The sequence below is a fragment of the Labrus bergylta genome, chromosome 9, assembly GCF_963930695.1.
Source record: "Labrus bergylta chromosome 9, fLabBer1.1, whole genome shotgun sequence".
Lineage (NCBI taxonomy): Eukaryota > Metazoa > Chordata > Actinopteri > Labriformes > Labridae > Labrus > Labrus bergylta.
In genome coordinates this window covers 14,204,067-14,224,841 of record NC_089203.1, presented here as the reverse complement: position 1 = coordinate 14,224,841, position 20,775 = coordinate 14,204,067, and the positions used below count along the sequence as shown (strand labels likewise).

Genomic DNA, 20,775 nt, shown 5'->3' with positions numbered 1-20,775 from the left:
CCTTTAAATATTTCAGCCCAGAGCAGTGGTAGCAGAACCGGGCAAGTGTTTGACCCGCACACCGAAATGACGGCGACCCTCCTCCTGCCGCCGCTGCTGCTGCTGCTGCTCTGCTGCTCCGCCGGAGAAGCTCAACAAAGCGCCGCCGCTGTCAGAGATTATTATGTAGCAGCTGTAGAGATCGGCTGGGACTACATCCACCTGGACGAAGTAGACCCAACGTCCGAGCAAAGGTGAATGCTTCTTTGTTTTAATCAAGATAAACCGCTGTAATGTCACTTTTCCAATGGCTGCTTTGTGAAAACACTTTGGAGAAAGTTGTTTTATGTCATTAATAACTAACATAGTTATGATAATACTGCTTTCTTTGTTGTATGACTATACAATGTTTTAGGTCAAGTTTGTGAAAAATAATATCGCAGTGTAAAAACATGGGTATGGTCTATATTAATAAATAAGTAATATTATTATTGTATTAAGAAAAATAAGTATTTTTCTTATTACAGGTAGGCTATGATATTTATCTGTTGCCTTTATAACTTTCATTTTTGTTTTATTTTAGGACAAGACCTAAAGATATTCCTCAAAAGTACATCAAGGCGGTGTACAGAGAGTACACAGATTCAACATACACTGTCCCAAAGCCAAGGGCAGCATGGACAGGTAGGCCCCCTTATTTTATATTCTTACATTTCTCAGATGTCTATATAACGGGATTATTTTTTCTCATATTGACTTCTTTTAGTATTTTCTTTTTTTGTGGGGTGGGGGCTTATTGCCTTTATTTGATGATGGCGAGAGAGTGGGAATTGACATGAGGGAAAGGCTGTAGCCTTTATGGGTAAGATCTAACCACTTGGCTGTATGCACCCCACTTATTGACATTTTTTATTAAAGGTTAAAGCCTACTATAAATGTCCAACGACAGTCCAAGTATTTTTTTTTGTAAACAAAGGGGGAAATAAATGGCCAGAACCTGACCTGCAAAGTAAATGTAAAACATGTTTTAAGTCAGTCAAGACAGTGATTTGAAGACTAATGTTGTGAATAAACTGTTTGCCCGACTTTTCAACACAATTAACAGACGTTGGTTGTTGCTAGTTTAGTTCAGTGCACCATCAGATATGTTTTAAATCAGGGGGTCCCGTGTGGTCCTCATTGAAATCCATAACATGTTCTGATTTCAGGCATTCAAGGCCCTGTGATCGAGGCCAAGGCCGGTGACAGGGTGGTGGTCCACTTCAAAAACCTGGCCTCTCAGCCGTACAGTATCAGCCCAGTGGGGATCCGCTACTGGAAACAGTTTGAAGGTAGAGAGCTGAATGGAAGACATGAGGTCATCCTTTAAATGTGAAATGTGTTACTTTCTCTTCTGCCCTTCAGTCCCACAGTGAACATTAGTCAGCTCCATCCTAATCTTCTTGTTCACTTTTTGACTCAGCATTTTGACTCATAATCCTTCGGTAATGTGAAATCCATGGTACGGCATAAATGAGTCAATGGCAAACTATAAAAAGCCAAAGCGTAGTGATTCAATCCTACTTTTACAGCATCAGGGGGAAACAAATCCAACCTGATTTTCTTACTCACTTACTATGAACACAGGGAAGAAACATGCCTGAGACAGGACGTAAGTATCAAAGTATTAAGAACAGGAAGCATTTATTTAACTGAATAGATATCACGTGGAAAAAAAGGGGGTTACTTGCCCAAAACGTCGCCTCCTTATTCTTTAGAAAATACAGTGAGCAACGGTTATCACTATCTTGTGTGTGCAGTTTCCTGAGCGCCTAACTGTCAATCTGACAGCAGCAGTTCTCCACACACAAATCCTAGAGGCTATTAGATCGTAGAGAACACGTTCGGATAACCCTGACCTGGAAGGATTTGAAGGGTCATACTCTTCACAGAAGGTGTTGGCATATGTCCGAATGCTGCTGGAGGTCTAAAGCAGTCATTTCCTGTAAATGGTTCAAGTCTCCCTGCCACAGGGTTTAATTCCTTTCAGAGGGTTCAGCATAATCTGACAAGCTCACAGCAAAGAATGAGCAAAGATTTCTATGAAGGCATTATTGCTTATATTATAACTTTGTGGACTTAATCTAAAACTTAATACGTATCTATTTGTTTGTTGTTTTTTGGTGAGAGGTCATATTCAACATGCCAAAATCAGAATTATCCATATTCACTGTCTGTTATTGTGTCCTTAAGGGAGATAAGACCATTGGACTTTTACTTTTCCTACCTTGACTCACCCCTGCTGCTGCGATTAAAAAGTCATGATGTGTCTTTTCTGTACAGGAGCCGGATATGATGACTCCTCAGCAGGTCCGGAGAAGGAGGATGATGCCGTCCCTCCTGGAGGATACTATGAGTACGTGTGGGACATCAGTGGCAAAGACGGTCCGACCATCGGTGATCCAGAGTGTCTCACCTACTCTTACTCATCCCAGGTGGACCCTGTCCGTGATGTCAACACCGGACTCATCGGTGCCCTGCTTATCTGCAAAGCAAGTAGGTTTTTTGGGAGGGAAAAAAAGGGCGGTTTTCAGAGCATCTACCAACACACATTATGCTGCCAAAAAGGGTCTTTATATCATTTAATGGTCTTCAAAGCCCGTTGCCATCTCATAACCCATGAAAACATATACAGTATAAGAGAAGATACATGCAAAGGCATAAAAAACATTACATGAATCTAAAGTTATTCAGTAATTTCAATTGAAACTTAATTTGACGACAGTTATTTTTTATACTAGAACACAAAAATCAATGACAGAAATGATGACGCAGATAGAATGTGGTTGCTCCTGTTTAAACAGGGTCGTACCTTATGTGTGTTCAATTGACGTTTTGAAAAGCAAAACAACTATGGGACACAGAGATGTTTCAAAGGCGGTTTGAATAGTAAAGATCCATTCAGCCACTCACTAAGGAGATATACATGTTTCAAATCAAGAAACTGTCTTGCCACAGATTTGAGGAAGTTGGCTTTAAGGTGTTTAACATAACCAGGGTCTGAGCTGAAGGTGGTAACTCTGGCTACATTAAACATTTGACCTAGTAACAAATAAACATTAAACCTTTTTCAGGTCTCCTTAATGATTCCTATTTAGAGGATAATGACGGTGCACAGATAAGCTCTCTATACGTATTAAAAAAACTTGTTCTTAAAAACATGATTAACAAATACTGTGCTCATGAGTGTAGCTGTTTTTAACTGTAGACTTGCATTCTCTGTTTGCTTATTTTCCTGTAACTTATCATTTATATATTTTGTCTTTGTTGTTTTTGACATCAATTTGTTTTAACTGTTCTCTCGACATCATTGTAAATGAGGGATCTCCTTCAATGATTTCTGGAGATTAAATAAAGGTGAATTAAATAGCGCCTTTGCTTAAAAAAAAAATAGCATCTAGCTCTCTAAATGGTCCGCAAAGCTCATGGCCGTAACAAATATATAATTTAGGTAGAGTTTGTGTATTATAACATTTTGAAATGAATTATTTCAAGTTTGAAAATGAGCTAAACTGACATGCAGCTTCAATTTTTTCTTCCAAGCCAATCAGATTACTGTGCCTCCGCAATAGCTCTGAGTTTAACAAACATTCTCAAACAAGTATCTGAAGAGGTAAAAGCCATGGTAGCAGCTCACTGAAGCTGTTGTTAGTTTCTTAGATGTTTTGAGCTAATTACCAGGATGTTTAAAGTGACAGCGCTAACATGGTGATGTGAATAAGGTATAATGTTTGCCATGTTCACCACCTCAGATAAGCTTGTTAGTATGACATGATGACCTAACATTTGGAACTGAGTCACACATTAAGTACACACGATTGTAATTTCCTCAGCTCTTTGATCAACAGAGGTATTAAGTTATTCAGTTTTGATCAGATTGTGGCCCCCACACTGAAAGCCAGAAACTCGACCATGTGTCTCCAATTCATTAAGAGGTAGATGTGAACATTGCTTCTGATAGCTGTTAAAACATGACGGCACTCAAAACCACAACTGGGAATCTCCTTGTGGCACACAAAGGAAGTGAAACACACAGTAAATAAAAAAAGATATCACTTGTATGATGTGTGTATTTTCCCAGGTGCCTTCTCTGAAGATGGCCAGAGGAGAAATCCAGCATATGTCCTGCTGTTTGTTGTGTTCGATGAGACAAAAAGCTGGTACGGGGAGGTAGGTGAGAGAAGGAGCAGAGAGAAGTTCAAGAGGAGCCCTGAGAGGAAAGAATACCACACCATCAATGGATATGTCAACTCAACATTACCGGGTAATGAACCACACTGGCTGTAGACCATGAGTTTGTTCCATGAAGCTGTGTTGTAATGTTAAGTGTTGCTAACATTGTGCTTGGTGTATCAGTGGTCAACACATGATCGTGGCCTCATTCTCTCGCTCTCTCTCTCTCTCTCTCTCTCTCCCTCTGTTTGTGTATCTGCATGCAGGTTTGAAAGTGTGTCAGGGTCGTAAAAATGTCTTATGGCATCTGATTGGGATGGGCACAGCTTCAGAAATCCACTCCATTCAGTTTCAGGATCACACCTTGCAGGTAATTTAGGTTTTCATATCCTAGCCACTCATGACAAACCAAATAAAGATTTAACTGAGACATTTTTTTGATGATCTAAATTGGATTTTTGCATGCTAATTATACAAATTTCCTTACTAGTCTTTCTCTTTCACAAAAAGAACAAATGGCATATCAAGATTTTTTTTTTTTTGTGATTGCTTTTTAAAAAAATTGTACCACATTACTTTCTTCTTTTAGGTGTTGACGCATCGTAAAGCCACTGTGGAAGTGACCCCTATGTCATTCATCACTGCAGAACTGAGACCTGCTACTGTCGGCCGCTTTCTCATCAGCTGTCAGATACATGCTCACCGCTATGGTAAGAAAGAGCCAAGAGGTCTCCCAGACTTATCACAATCTCTTTCTCTTTTTAAATAAGTTAAATCACCTCCATTTCAAAGGTGACTTTGATTTTAATTGTTTTACATTACTTTCCCACGCAGATGGTATGAATGCTTTGTTCATGGTGGAGAAATGCCCTGAGCCTGCCGTTCTGCCGGGACCTGACCTACGTAACGCCAAATACAATGACGGCGACCCCAGTGACGAAGACGGTGATGACCTCGGTGGTGGCAGTTTATTCAACACCATAAGCTTTCAAAAACCACAAGTGCAAGCCAGAACAAACCGAGGAGAGCAGTCTAGAACCTGGCAACACTACATCGCTGTTGAAGAGGTCACCTGGGACTACGCTGGTCATCTCACACCCACAGACAGGTCGGAAAGATGAATTGAGGGGAAGTAAGGCGGAGATCATCAAGTTGGTCACTACATTGAACTAAATGTTCTTTTTTTTTTTTTCTTCGATACAATAGTGAGATGCAGTCTGTATATTTGCCTGAAGCTCCACATCACCTAGGCTACAGGTATAAAAAGGTGGCTTATGTGGAATACACAGACGGAACTTTCACTCAGCGGAAAAATACTAAAACAACACTGCTGGGTCCACTTCTAAAGGGAAAAGTCAACGATCAAATCCATGTGAGTGAACCACATTTTAAGGCACAAAAAAACATGCTAATAGGCCTTTCTGCATGATCATTTGTGTAACCATATGAAGGTCTTTCTAAATCTTTGTACTCATCAACGATCGTTTTGAACTGTGTCCCCAGATCACTTTCAAAAACATGGCTGATCGTCCTTTCAATATCTACCCCAATAGCCTTACCCAGATATCTCCACTGGACAAATCTACGAATGGTAAGCCTCGACTTTTGCGCAAACCAACAGACAAAACTTAATGGCCCAGTGTCAGATGGAGATTTTCAAATTAGGTAGAATCTTGCAAAACCCCCAGAGGATTGTTGTTGTTCTTACTCTTCTCCCTTCCCATGTTAGAATAGCAGTCAGGGAATGAGGATCAAATTAGTGAATGAAGCCTCGCTTTTTTTTTTCTTTTTTTTTTCATGAACGTGTTATACTTGTGCCCTAATCAAAAGGTTAAGTGCTCAATGAAGAAACCCCTCATCCCAATTTTGCCCTCATGCTCAGTGCAATCCCAACAGCATTGTCTACCATTTGTGTGAGCTAACCAGGCAGTGACAACTGCTGATACTATCTATCCTTTCACATGGCCTCCATCTGCTCCACCATCCCAACCATGTACAGTAGACCAATGGGCAGCAAGAGCCAGGACACCACATGGTTGTCAAGTGGACATATTTGTTCACTGGTGTGTTGTCTAGTTAGGCCCACTTAACTCGACAAGACTGTACAGTTTCATAAAGCAGACCCTCTCCATGCTACAGTAGCTCTACCTCCCCCTACTCCCTCACTTTCATAAGTAAAGAGAGGAGAGAAGATCAATTTGGAGATCGATGGTTTTATCCTACCTTTGTTTTGGCATTATTCATCGTCCAAATCCACTGACTTGTTTATCTGCTTCATCTGACATCTCCTTTAAAACTCTACTCCCTGTTCTCCACATAATGAGATACAGATGTCCAAAAACACACCTCCAACTCTTGGTATCCATAACAGCTAAGTGTGGTTTAGTTTGAGGTGATGGTTAGCTGGGTGCTTCAAATGACTTTAAATTGGATCTCTTCATGGTTACTACTCAAAGTACCGTATTTTCCGCACTATAAGGCGCACTTAAAAGCCTTTAATTTTCTCAAAAAACGTCAGTGCGCCTTATAATCCGGAGCGCCTTATATATGGATCAATTGGTTAATTGGTTGATCCATACTGGTTGTACACGGCGCTCAGCGACACTGACTCGGATAATGACAAGAGGGAGCCGGGCATGTTGGATGCCGTACTCGCCCAACTGTTCAATTCGGACACTGAAGAAGAAGAATTCGAGGGATTCGTGGACGGGGAATGAACTGAAAAAGTGAGCTTTACGTGTTATACGTAACTGAACAATGTTGAGTTATGCACTAACGTTTGAATTAGCGGTATCAGACTGTGTTTACAACTGAACAAGGCTGGGAGATATTGTGAATATGCACATTAACGTTTGAACAACGTTGAGTTATTGTGAATGCACTACGTATAAAACGTAGTTTTAAAAATAAATACGTATAAAACATAGTTTTATACGTATTTATATTTATATATTCACAATATCTCCCAGCCTTGTTCAGTTGTAAACACATTCTATTCTATGCGCCTTATAATCCGGTGCGCCCTATATATGAAAACAGTTCTAAAATAGGCCATTCATTGAAGGTGCGCCTTATAATCCGGTGCGCCTTATAGTGCGGAAAACACGGTAACAGTCACCTCTCTGTAGCATACAAGGATAAGATAATGCTCTGTGAAACATTGATATAAGGTTAAATAAGGGGTTTGTACATATCTGACTAACCCTTTTGCTTTACCAGCATTTAATACACTTCTCTTCTGATATTCTATTGCTATTGTGTCTGGTTTCAACTAGACACAAGTGTTTTTTTAAACATTGCATGATTCACTTACTCACCAGACTTAATTCTCGACGGTAAGTCTTTTAAGCCTGTACCTGAATCCAGAGCTTTCTCCTTTTGGGGATTAAATCTGACAAACCTAAACCCTTCTCACCTCTTTATGTTGATCACACCAACTACACAACTTGAGTTGTCCATTTCCTGGCCTTGTGTTCTCCAGCTATTTGTTGTATGAATGTTTACTGAAGACTTTCTTAATTAGGTGTGTATTGCTGTAAACAATTGTTGTAATTTTGTTCTATAGAACTTAAAATTCTAACTTTGGTTTCCAGCATCCAAAATATTAATATTTCTTTCATGTTGTCTTGTGCTCAATCTAATCTCATTTAATAAAATATCTGCAGAGAAGGACCTGCGCTCAATGGGAGTTCCTCCTAACGGGACGTTTAGTTATGTTTGGAGGCTTACAATAAATGATGGGCCCTTGAAGGGAGACCCCGAGTGTCTGAGTCATCTGTATCAGAGCACCGTCAACCCGGAGAGGGACTTGGCCTCTGGGCTGGTGGGCACCCTGCTCATCTGCAAGCAAGGAGCCATAGACACCAGAGGACGTCTGGTGAGTTGAAAGTTTCTATAAAATTAACCTTTCAGATTGATGCTTTTCACTGGAAAGCCAAATAAGAGGAAACATCCTTTAAAAATGCAAAAAGATGCAAGTTACATTGTTTTCTCTCGCCTGCACAAATGTAATCCAACACCCTGTGTCTCTTGTTTTGGAACCATTTCGCCTACAGTTTGGCCCAGATAAAGAGTGGAGCGTGACATTTGCAGTGTTTGACGAAAACAGAAGTTGGTACTTAAACGATAACATGCAGAATTCCAGCAAAAACTCCTACAACACAATGGACCCTGAATTCTACAACTCAAATGTCATTTACAGTAAGGAAAAACAAGGACTTACATTCATATATCTTATTCTGTAAAACTGTTGTTGGTGGAATAGTTGTCTCTTTCGAGGTATTTACAGAATAAATGTTCTGCTAGAACAGAACACATGCTTTATACTTTTTATTTAAACTCGCAGTGAATCATTTTTCTGTCACCTCAGCAAATTAAATGTTTTATTTTTTAACCAGGAAATAAACTTGTGTAGATTATCTCCTTTTAAAGAGTGTCCTGGCTAAGACTGGCAGCAGCACAATTAGAGTTTCAAACAAACAACCTGCAGCCACACATACAAATACAAAATAAAACAATATTAGACATTAAAAGACACACAAAGTTAACAAATTTAAACAGCAAATGTTTGTCAAGATCACCCGAAAAACATCAGGGAGAAAATCTACAGCCAGATGTGTCTGCCTCCAAGACAACAGACTCTCTATTCTAGTTCTGTTTTTGGTTTCTATTTCAACTTTAGAAGGAAATGACTCACTCTTCCGCATCGATATGATTTGTTACAGTTACTGGAACAGTTCTAAACATTTGCTAAAAGTAGCTTTGAAGCTCTGAAAAGCTGAGCAAAGCTGCTGATTCAGGAAATGATTCTCTGTAGGTCCATAAATACCAGTAAATGTTTAATCATTTTAACTTCAAATTACTTATTTACTGTGAGGAGGATTAGGAGTGGGATGCAATTGAGGTCTGGGGAGAAGTATTTTTAAGTTACCCCAGAAGGATAATCATTACATTTGCTAGCAATTGGTAGGGAATGAGGACATATCCCAATAATAACAAATTAAAACAAAGCAACCCTTCACAAAAGTGTCTAGAAAAGGGGGGACTGAACGCTGCTGCTGACAAGGAACTTGACTCTCTCAGAGAGACCAAGGAAACAATCCTAAAGTGAACACTGTGGCTGCCAGACCTGCCTCAAAAGAGAAACACAAAACGCTTAGGAAGAAAAAACCTGACCAGCACTCACAATCTACACCAACTAGAAATCAGCAAATCACACAGACAGGTACATATGATGCCTCGATGGATTTAGTCACCCCTAAACCCTGAGGGACACTAAAAGAAGAAGAATACATACTGTACATTAGTAATCCCCAAGGGGTCAGTTTTCACTCTCTTATTGAACATACACAGAGGCCTACAGACTCTGCTACTGTTGTCCCAAATGGTAAGCAAATTATGCAGACCGCTTGTTGTGGTTCTTCTACGGATTCAAACATCCATAAAAGTAATAAATAAAAAGGCCAATCAGTCACACACACACCTGCTTCTGCCCTGTCAACTCAATGGGTGGCAAGTGTGACTGCCCATCGCAATTGACATTACATTCTGGTGGTCACTATACTTCTTTTTTTTTATTCTTTGTGTCGATATTTCAAGAACAATGGCACTTTATACACTGAGAGATCAAATCATGAATTTAAAAAACTGAATTATCCTTTACCATCAGGCGTGAACGGCATCATGTTCAGCGGACGTCAGTTTGCTATTCTTAAAACTGACGTTACCTTCTGGCTCGTGTCATATGTGGGCACCCAGAGTGACTTCCTCTCCGTTTACTTCACTGGAAACCGCTTTCAGTACCAAGGCCTCCACCAGTCAGTCCTCACCCTCTTCCCCATGACTGGAGTGACTCTTACCATGGAACCCGAGGTGATGGGTAAGAAGGACGTTTTAAGCTTTTAAACTCTTCTTGTCCTATTTCTTTTCTTTAATCCTTTATTCCTGTAAAAAAAAAAAAAAAAAATGAGGCTCCTGATAAAAATATTAAACTCTTGGAACATCCACCATCACTATTTCACTCCCTTAAGATAACTCAGCCAGCACAGCAGACACCACCTAACATCCGGATACTGCACATATATATTTATGTTCATGGTTTTTTGGTACACAAAGAAAAGGATGCAGGTATTTTTGCTCTTGAGTCATATTTATTCTGCTTACATCTTCTCTCAGGTGAGTGGGAAATCATTGCCTTCGATAGCAGACTGAAAAACCGTGGTATGAGCATTCGTTACTCTGTCCTTCACTCCAGTGCCGGAGACCTCCCTCTAGTCGACCATGACGAGGATGAAGACATTTCTGCATATTTCGATCAGCTCATGCCGAGGAGCAGAAGATCTCATGAAGGCACAGTGATGGTTCAAGAGTGCAAAAACAATACTCAAACAGTAAACACTTCTAGTCTTAATGTCACTGAAACTGAGGGAACTGTAGGACAGTCAGGGACTCAGCCGAAGGAAGTGACTGTGACATCATTGGAAGACGGAGGGATCCCGCTGCATATCTTGGAGGAAATCGACAGAGACGGAGAGTGGACTGAGTCTAAGAATGGGACTGAACCCAGAGGAGAAAGTGGTGGCAGACAGAGAAGACACACTGAAGGCAACTGGACAGATGGAGATATCAGTTCTGGAGCCTCTGAGGATGGAAGTACTGCTATAGAGATTGGAGATCCTACTATGGGAAATGGAACCGACAGCAGTGATGAGGTAAAACAAGAGGAAATAAGTTCACAGAATGGGACAAAGGGGGAGCTTGAAGAGAGCAACGAGATCTTACAGAACATTAATCTGCTGCTGGACAGGAATAATAGAAACACAAATTTAGACGAAATACATCAGAACCACATAACAGCGGCTCTGCAGCCTGTGGAATACAACATCACTGCGGAGAACAATTACACAGCAGGGATTGATCTGTCTCTAGAGTATGACGACTACAGCCAAGAGGTACTCTTTCATGTGGATTTTTCTTTAGCAGATTTATTAAGGGGATTTATTTAGTATGTTGTGCCATGCTTTGTCCTAACCCACAGTAAAACCTATGTTTTATAAAAGGTAAAAAGCACAGCAGATGAATTTGGCACAGACTACGTAGATCTGCGCTCTGGAGAGAAGAGAGATGAAACTTACTACATCGCGGCAGAGGAGATCTCATGGGACTACGGCATCAGAAAACCACATCAGCTCATCAAACCCGGGCAAGAATGAGATTTCATCGTTAATAATAGGATTTTTTTTGACAAGTTGAGAAATAGGCTTACTTGCTGTCTCGCCCAATTATCTAGACGGATTCTTCTGTGTGTGTGTTATGGAGCAACGGTCTGGAGATGATTGGCTTAGCTCAGTAATAAGCCCGGAAACAGGAAGTCATACCTTGTAGGGTTCTGTCAATAATCAACTTAGTAGTGCTTCTATATATGATTAGTATATAGTACTCTTTTTTTTTAACCATACAAAGAAATATCTGAATTAAAATGTGTGGTTTTATGCTAAACTAATTTTTCAAACAGTGCAAGCCTCATTTCATGCAACTTCATCTGACCCAGCAAGAAAGCAAACATTGTGTCCTAAAAATTTCCTAAATTTGATGTTTGTTTTTTTCTTCTCCAAGCTTGTGTTGCATTGACATGCTCAATTGCATTACATTTATTAACTTTAGCTGCTTCATTTGCTAGTTTTGGCAATGCAGGCAAGGCCAGTGTATTTGTAATGCTTACATAGTAAAAATGGTTGCAATGGTTAGCAGCATGCCAATGGTCATAGAGAACCCTTTCATTCCCTTTGGCACCACCCCTATGGTGTGATATTTTGCTTAGGTATTGAAACAAAAAAAAAGTAATTAGGGCGCACTTGCACTAGGCAATCCGTACCTTTCACCAGTGTGAGTGCTCCGATCCGTGCTCAAGCACGGTACACTTCCTTGGCCCTGGCTCGTTTGGAAGAGGTATGCTTTGGCACAGTAAAGTTCATGCACGAGCACAAGCATGGGTACACAACATAGACAGCCTTCATTATCAAGAAATCCTGGAGTGTTCTGGCTGTATCCACTAAAATGACTCAAAATAAGCCACAAAGTCAGTAAAGTAGCTGTCATGATCTTTGTTATTGTTCTCTGATGTGCAGACGCGGACTCGACTGCGCATCTCTTTAATTTATTACATTTTTCATTTTGGAGTCGGCCTGTCTTGTAAACTAGACACACTTCATAATAACATAAAGCCATGCATGTGTTGTATTACGACAAAGGACCTCTAGTATGGCTGTAAACTCTCAGGCCACATTGACTCTATAGATTAAATCCTCTTGTCTCACCGTTTCTTTAAGTAACACTTTACTACCAGTGTAGCTCCCTTCATTGTTTGAACAACGGGCTATCAAGGTAAGCGAAATGTATACATTTTAAATCTAATGTTATTATCTACATTCTCTCTTTAGAGAGATGCGTCGTGGGATGAGAAAATTCCTGCCAGAGTATAAGAAAGTTGTGTTTCGAGCCTATTGGGATGAAAAGTTTGAGCGTCCCATAGGCAGAGGAGAGTTCCAGGAACACCTGGGGATCATGGGACCTACTATCAGAGCTGAGATTAATGAACGCTTCACTGTGAGTAATGGAATTGCTGAGCAGTATTTAGTAATTACATAAGTTTTTACTGTTTGGTGACCTTTCCTTACTCTCTGTTTTATTGAAGGTGCTCTTTAAGAACAAGGCATCCAGGCCTTACTCCTTTCATCTTCAAGGAGTCTATGATCATGGCCATGGAGTAGGCATCACCCAAACCCACTCTCCCACAGCTCCAACCGGGGTCCCAGGAGAGCCTGTGCCTCCTGGGGAGGCACGGACCTACAACTGGAGAGTCACCAGAAAGCAAGGGCCGTCTGACAGTGAATTTGATTGCAAAGCAGGAGCTTACTACTCCACTGTGGACAAGGTCTGTACAGGTCTCCCCTAAAAACTGCTCCAGCTTTATTTTCCATGTATGTAAGGCATGCACTGTATGTCTGCAAAGTCAATTTAGCTTGTGTGCAGATACAAAGCTGTGATGGCAAGCAGGAATTAATCTTTTTTTTTCTTTTACAATCTGTCTGCATGTACCAGTATGATTGTTTTGTTTGTTTGTCCTTTAGTCTTTAGTTTAGTTCATTATCAAGTTTCAATATATATATATATATATATATATATATATATATATATATATATATATATATATATATATATATAAGGGTATGTCTCTGCAAGAATATTAATTATGCCTATACATCTTGAGATACAAATATTTGTATACTGTGTTCCAGGAGAGGGACCTTCATTCAGGTTTGATTGGTCCTCTGGTGATCTGTAAACCCAACACCCTCAATCGTCAGAAAATACAGCCAGACATCCAGGAGTTCTCTCTTCTTTTCCACACATTTGATGAAACTAAGAGCTGGTACATGGAGGAGAACCTGCAGCAGCACTGTGTTCCCCCCTGTCAGGTCGACACTGAGGACCCCTGGTACCACATCAGTAATAAGTTTTCAGGTGGAAACATTGCACATTTGTTTGGATCATGTTTAAGTGGAAGGCTTTTTTTTCTTTCTCGGAAATTAATGCCTCTTTATTTTTCTAGCAATAAATGGTTATGTGGCAGAGACACTCCCTGGTCTGTTGGTTGAGCAGCACAAGCAGGTCCGGTGGCACCTCCTGAACGTAGGAGGTGATGGAGAACACCACGCTGTTCACTTCCATGGTTTATCTTTCACTGTTCACACTAAAGTGGCACACCGTATGGGCATCTACAATCTCTTCCCTGGTAAACACACACAAATACACACCTGAAAATCTGTAAGTTTCGTAAAAAGATGCTTTAAGCCGTAAGTCTACGAACACTCTGATAACCTTATCCTTACTTGTACACTGTGTTAAACACAGGGGTGTTTGGCACGGTGGAGATGAGACCACCCACACTTGGCACCTGGCTGGTGGAGTGCAATATAGGAGAGTACCAGCTGGCTGGCATGAGAGCTAAACTTCTGGTCTATAAACAAAGTAGGTAAAAGCTGTGTGAAAGTTATGTGTTTTGGTATTTGTATACTGTTTATGTTTATAGGGAGTAACATGATGTCAAATCTTATAATCAGAACAAACAGGTAGCTTTCTATGGTTGATTCTGGAAGTGTCAGTAGGTTTTTCTCACACACAGAGCAAACAGGATGAACCCTAAAGTCCATTGCTGTTTCGAATTATTTTCATTTAGGGCCTTCCGTTGTTCAAGATTCATAGTTTTACAAAACCACAGTTCAAGGGAAAGTGCTAATAGCAGAATTCCTGTCAGCATTGGATAAACTCTGAGAATCCGAGATACACAAGGCAACATGCACAGCTGAGCAGCCAAACAATGCTCTATTGAAGAACTATTGAAGAATTTAGCGGTGTGTAACAAGTCTTAAAGCCTCAGGGATGAAGACTCTTCTGGACTTGATCAAAGAATGGCAGAGATTTGGAAACACGGGGCGTACTACATGATTGCCTAAAGTCCAATTACACACTCTTGTCACACTTTGAAGTGTTTTATGACATCCTTTGATTTATGTCAAAGACTATTCCTACATTTTCTACACTGTGAGGTCGTTTCATATTGTGTAATTCATGGGGCTTTTCAGTAAACGAGAACTTCCTAATTACTAGGTCAAATATCTGATGTAATTCTGTAGAGTCACATCTCATCATTTCTAGAAACATCCAAACTCTGAAATATACAATGCATGATTCTGTACTGTCTTCATGAATTAGAAGCAATCAGAGTATTAGATTCAAAGTTATGATTATCTCAAAATTGATATTAAAACATGAACTATTGAACCAGAATTGTCTTGTCTTGTTTAGCAGGATGTTTGATGCCTCTGGGGATTAAATCAGGACGCATTGAGGATTCCCATATGACAGCATCAGATTATAAAGGTAAAACTGTTTCTATTTTTACTTTCACCTAACGAGGCAAAACGAACAAGAAGACACTTCATAATTAGAGGGGTGACATGATAACATAAAAAACCCTGGAGTTATAATGTTAGATTATAACCATGTTTACACCTATGTTTCCAGATAGCTGGCAGCCAGCACTTGCAAGACTGGATCAGTCCGGTTATATCAACGCCTGGATGGGCAGGAACGATAATTCATGGTTACAGGTAACTTAACAATGTGTTTAATGATTCAGTGTCCAAAGTGCATCTGAATAGACTATACATTTTGGCATGTGCCCTGGAGTGAAATGTCATGTGTGTTTCATCAGGTGGACCTTCAGAGGCCTACCCTGCTGCATGGTGTGCAGACGCAGGGAGTCAGGGCCAGGCTGAGGGACCACTTCATCAGAATCTTCAGAATTTCCTACAGTCTGGACCAAGAGACCTGGTCCACTTACAGAGGAAACAATACAAAGCAGGCACATGTATGTCTTTCACTGTTGTACTTAAATACAGTACATCTGTTATGGTTAGTGAGGAAGAGATACATGAGAAAATCTTCTTTACTTTGAAAACTGTTATTTTCTGCAGCTTCATTTTTCCTGCAAATCAACATGATCCTTTAAGTTGGAACTCATTTTTCTCTATTTCAGAGATTTCGTGGCAACTTGGACAGCTCCACAGTGACACAAAACCTTTTCATTCCACCCTTTCTGGCTCGCTATGTCAGGATTCATCCAGTAGACTATAAGCAAAGGCCTGCTCTCAGGCTGGAGTTGCTGGGCTGCGATCTAAACAGTGAGTTGTCCCGACAGCAGGATTTAATAAGTGTGAACATGCTGTGAATGTATCTGTGATGTGTGTGTTTATGTGTGACCAGGCTGCTCTCAGTCGTTCGGGCTTCAGAAGCGTGAATTTCTTGACGAACGCTTTAACGCCTCTTCAACTTATTCATCTCTACTGCGTAGCTGGAGCCCCCACTTCGCTCGTCTGCATCTGGAAGGTAGCACCAACGCCTGGAGGCCGGAGGTGAGCACCAACATACACAAATTGTAAATGAAATTCAAATTCACTTCACGTGCATAGCTAACTCTGTAATCGTTATAAACAGAGGAGTCAATAAACTCATGCAACAGTCTGTGATGCACTCTTCTCCTGTTGGTTCCCTACAGACAGCCCTACAGAGTCATAATTAACAAGCAGTCCGTAGTTCAACTAAAGACATCCACCATAACAAGACTAATAATATAATGGGATAATAAAGCCCTATTTACTCATGCACAAAACTTCTTAATACTTTTCCTGAAGCGTGCTAGTAAAATATCCTCAAAAAGTCAGCGTGAGCCAATGTGTGATTGCAGCAGGTAATACTAAGGAAAATTCGTCATCATATTTTCCAGCACTGATCTGCAGAGGTGTGACTTTTCCTTCTGTCATGTTGTGGAGCTGATAATGAAGGTCACAAGTCAAACACTAGTACATGTGATCCCTGGACAGAGGTCAATCACTGTGAGCCAAATATTGTATTTTATTTTGAATTGTTCTCAAAGAGCTGACATGAAAACAGACTTGGAGGAGTAAGGGTTTTTAGTTGTTCTCAAACTTAAGTCTAATCAAGAAAACATACTCTTGGACGTGTTCATTGACGTTAGAGCAGTTTCAATTTCTCGATTTGAAATTTATAGCAATTTTAGTGTGGATGTTTCCTGCGAAACTCTGTCTTTGACAGTAAGAACCTGATTTTTCATCAGCTCATCTGGTTCTGCCCTGGTGTAGCCACATAATGTCAATGGAAAAAAAGATGCTCTGCCAGAAAACCTTCTCCTGGTTTATATGTTTCTGAGTCATCCGAGAGGAATGTGGGAGAGGAAGTTATGTGCTGTTCCCTGTGGCTGTTCGCTACATCTTTTTGTTTTGTTTTCCCTTGCCTTGGCTACTTGTATTTCATTCAGAAGCTGGTATCAATTTATTCCAGTTGCATGAAACTTCCTTCATGAATGCATTGAACTCACAACCCTTGTATTTCCAGTCGTATAATATCAGGGTAACGTATCCCTCTGATTCTAATGTCCTGTAGTTAAACAGATGATGTGGTTGTTCAGAACCTTTTTTCCACAGTGAAAGACAACAACATTGATATTATATCTATTATATTATATCCATTTTATTTTGAAGGATTTGGATTTAAAACGATATAACACCTTCTCTTCTGTTGGTAACACCAGTGCAGTTAAAGTTAAAGTCAAAGTCAACTTTATTGTCAATTTCAAAATATGCCAGACATACAGTGGAATCGAAATTTCGTTTGTCTCCGTCCCGCGGTGCAATACAACCAGAATAAGGTAAAATAAGATAAGGTAAAAATAGATAAATAAAATGAGGTAAAAATAAGATAAATAATATTTACAGTAATAAATTCTAAATTGTGCAAAGGTATAAATCCTAAATTGTGCAAAAGGTAGTAAGTAAAATACAATAAAATTTAAAAAGTGAACTTGTGCAGTATGTGCAATGTGCAGTAAACTGAGTGTACAGAGTTTTTAGTCCAGAGTTCTTGGTGGAAAACGGGAGGGAAAAAAAAGAGCGGCTAAAAGGACTCAATCTTTTTTTTGTTTATAATAGTAATAGTTCTCATTTCTGAGATTACAAAAAAATGTTTCCTCTGTCCTTAACTCCAGAACAACAACCCCCATGAGTGGCTGCAGGTTAACTTGGGGAACGTAAAACGCATCACAGGGGTCATAACGCAAGGAGCCCGATCACTGTTGACCCAAATGATGGTGACAGAGTTCTCTGTCACTGTTAGCCGTGACGGAAGCTCGTGGAGCAGTGTGTTAGAGGAGAGCTCCCAAAGAGAAAAGGTACAGTCCTTGGAACACTTATGTGTCCTTTGTCGCCCTTTAGTGACAGAGATTGCATTAGAGTCTAATACAGTCTAATAATTAAACTTATCAATCACCCTAAACTTTTGCTCTCCAATCCTCTCTTTCTTAGATCTTCCCAGGAAACAACAGCCCAGATGAGGAAGCTTTCAATGTATTTGAACCGGCTCTGTTCGGCCAATATCTCCGTATCCACCCCCGGGGCTGGATCAATGGCATCGCCCTGCGCCTCGAGTTGCTGGGCTGTGACACACAGCAGTGACTCTGACACACTTGGCTTTTTGTAGTTGTGACTGGCAAAAAAAGAAATACATATATATGTCATGTAGAGCACCAACTAATATTTCCATATTTAATGTGACCTTTAATGAAGAGTGTCTTGTAGCCACTCTGTTGACTTTTTTTAATAACATGTTCTTTGTGGCTTTTAAGCAGTAAAAATGTTGTTAAAATGAATATTGTCTTTATGAAGCAAAGCTTTTTGTTCGATGTAATGTTCAAAAGGATAGAAGGGGTTCATTTTGGTTCAAAAGAATATTGTAGGTTTAAGAGTTTCAACAGGGCCACAGTGTTTGAATGCAGCTGAGCGACACAGTATTTCCTTTACTGTAAAGAGTGTTTACTATAGAAAGTGTACCCGTGTGTAAATATTACAGACTCAGATTGATGTATAAAGTTTGAAGGGTTGATGTATATTGTTGGAAAAGTGTATATTAATGTAATTTTCTGCTTTATAAGCTTTTATATAAACAATGAATCTCAAAGGATGTCACTGGTCTTTATTTCAACGTCAATAATGTCAAATGTTTTAAATTGAAAAAATAACTCACTTTGATTTTAGTTTTAAGCCAATGTCCAAGAATCAAGTGCTTTTAAAACTCCTTACCAAATTCAGGTTTAGGTTCAGTTATAAACATGAACAAACCAGAGGGCCTTTCCATGGGAGGAAAAGACAAAGAGCCTTCTCTCTTTGCTTTTGTTACGCCCCTCTTTCCAACACATTATCTCTGTGTTCTTTCTTCTTCCCATCTGTCTTCAGTCCAAAATGTTCCTGAACTGTTATTCTGGCTTATCCACCTCCAGCAGGCCATCCCTGCAGAAACAATGAACCACTCGGCTGCAACAACGTTCAGTTACAAGTCAAACTAAGCAGTCTGTTTGAACCAAGCAAAAACAAGTACGTTCCAGATGAAATGATGAGGGCAAAAGAACATCAAGGTGTGTGTCTTTACTTGTGTCTGAGATGTATACTTTGGTTCTGACCGTGTGAATCACATGAGCAGCACTCTTGTGTGTCTAACCAAGTGTTATCAAATCTTTATCAGTGGAGGAAGTTTCCAGGCGAGGATGTGTGTTTCATTCGGAGGACAATAATATCGGACAGGACGTGCCTTGGCTGTCACACTTCATCCCTCTGAAAACAATAACACACCATCCATAATCTCAGCAGCAGACACCTGAATACAACTCAATAGTAGCTAATAAACATAATGTCACCCAAAAGAAACAGAGGTGAGCGCAGGCTGCAACCTGCTGCCCTGGTTTGATTCTCTGTCAGCTGCTGGGATTGTGTTTGTACAGCATGTGAGGGGGAAAGACAGCTAGAACACTGATATATATATATATATATAGTTATGATTAACTCCTAATTTTACATTGAAGCCAGCCTCTGGTTTCAGTTTGCTCTTGGAAAAAAAGGCTGAGAAAATTATCCATGTTGTGGTTACCAAACACATAGGTCACAAATGGTACAATCGAACCATTGAATGGATCATTAAAGTTGTTTTTGACAGGCTTCAGCCAACAAATCTGATCCTGTTTATTAAAACAACACTTGTTCATGTGAAAGTTAAAACAAAAGGTTGGCAGTAACCATTGTAAAAAGATTTTCGAAAAAGGAGCAAATTAGATTGTCTTTAAGACTTTCTGTCCAAACTGGAAGTCAAGAAGGGTCTACTTTGTTAATAAAGTTGATCTTTGTACTACTAAGTGTTGCATGAGCTTTTTGACCTCTTCAAACTGGAAGTCAACTACCGGTAAGTAAATGATGTAATGCATATTTGGGGTAAACCAGCTAAAATTTGCAATCAACCACAACAGCTTAAAAAGAAAATGTTCGATTCTTCTTTAAGTTTTCAAATGACCAGAAGTCGAATGTTCCCAACACTATCAAGAAGAAAGATCTCAACATGGTTGTGCATGAGAAAATGTCATCTTGGCTTTCATCATCAAGATTATTAAAAACTGAAAACAACTTTTCAGTTGATAAAGAAGGATTATGAAAATTATGGGAACTCTTACATATCTTCTTAAAACAACCCAACAAAAGGTTGATAACACTGTGACATGCTGAAGTGTTCTTGTGTGTGCATGTGTGTGTGACATTGAGCAAATGTAGTGTACTCCTTCGATGGAAGGAGGGTGTTTTTGATTAAGGCCCTACTATTCTCGCATAGCTGCATTTTGCTTGTTAGTTTTTGACTTTTATTTAGATTGGCTTCTCGTTTTTGTTTTGTTTTGTGGAATAAGCTAGTTTTGAGTGTTATCTGTTTTCTGTAGTTTGTTAGATTTTTATTTAGTTTTTTTTACAAAGACAACCTTATTTCAGGTATTTTGTTAAGATACTCATGAAATAAGGTCAGAACTAAAAAAAAAAAAAAGTTCAGTAGTCCTAATCCTCCTCAGTGCATACTTAATGGTTGTGTTGATTATATTTTTTGTATTTATTCAACCTATTTATTTCATCAGACTTGTCA

The 20,775-nt window shown here is 39.7% G+C and overlaps 1 protein-coding gene across 2 annotated transcripts; it reads left to right on the top strand.

Moving 5' to 3' along the window:
• Nucleotides 1–16: 16 nt before the first annotated feature.
• On the top strand, nt 17–18,778 carry f8 (coagulation factor VIII, procoagulant component). Of its 2 annotated transcripts, none has more exons than XM_020645292.3 (27): nt 17–233; nt 563–663; nt 1,188–1,310; nt 2,302–2,514; nt 4,100–4,282; nt 4,458–4,561; nt 4,781–4,901; nt 5,026–5,299; nt 5,398–5,563; nt 5,695–5,782; nt 7,857–8,068; nt 8,247–8,391; nt 9,860–10,069; nt 10,366–11,141; nt 11,250–11,392; nt 12,630–12,795; nt 12,884–13,123; nt 13,488–13,713; nt 13,802–13,984; nt 14,104–14,220; nt 15,061–15,132; nt 15,277–15,362; nt 15,467–15,622; nt 15,791–15,935; nt 16,018–16,166; nt 17,816–17,998; nt 18,132–18,778. In XM_020645292.3, exons 1-27 carry the CDS (start codon nt 67–69, stop codon nt 18,279–18,281), a joined length of 4,899 nt encoding a protein of 1,632 aa, XP_020500948.3. In that variant the 5' UTR covers nt 17–66; the 3' UTR covers nt 18,282–18,778. The 2 variants fall into 2 exon arrangements, with proteins under 2 accessions (XP_020500948.3, XP_029135416.2); XM_029279583.2 differs by having other exon boundaries at nt 15,058–15,132.
• Nucleotides 18,779–20,775: the final 1,997 nt, after the last annotated feature.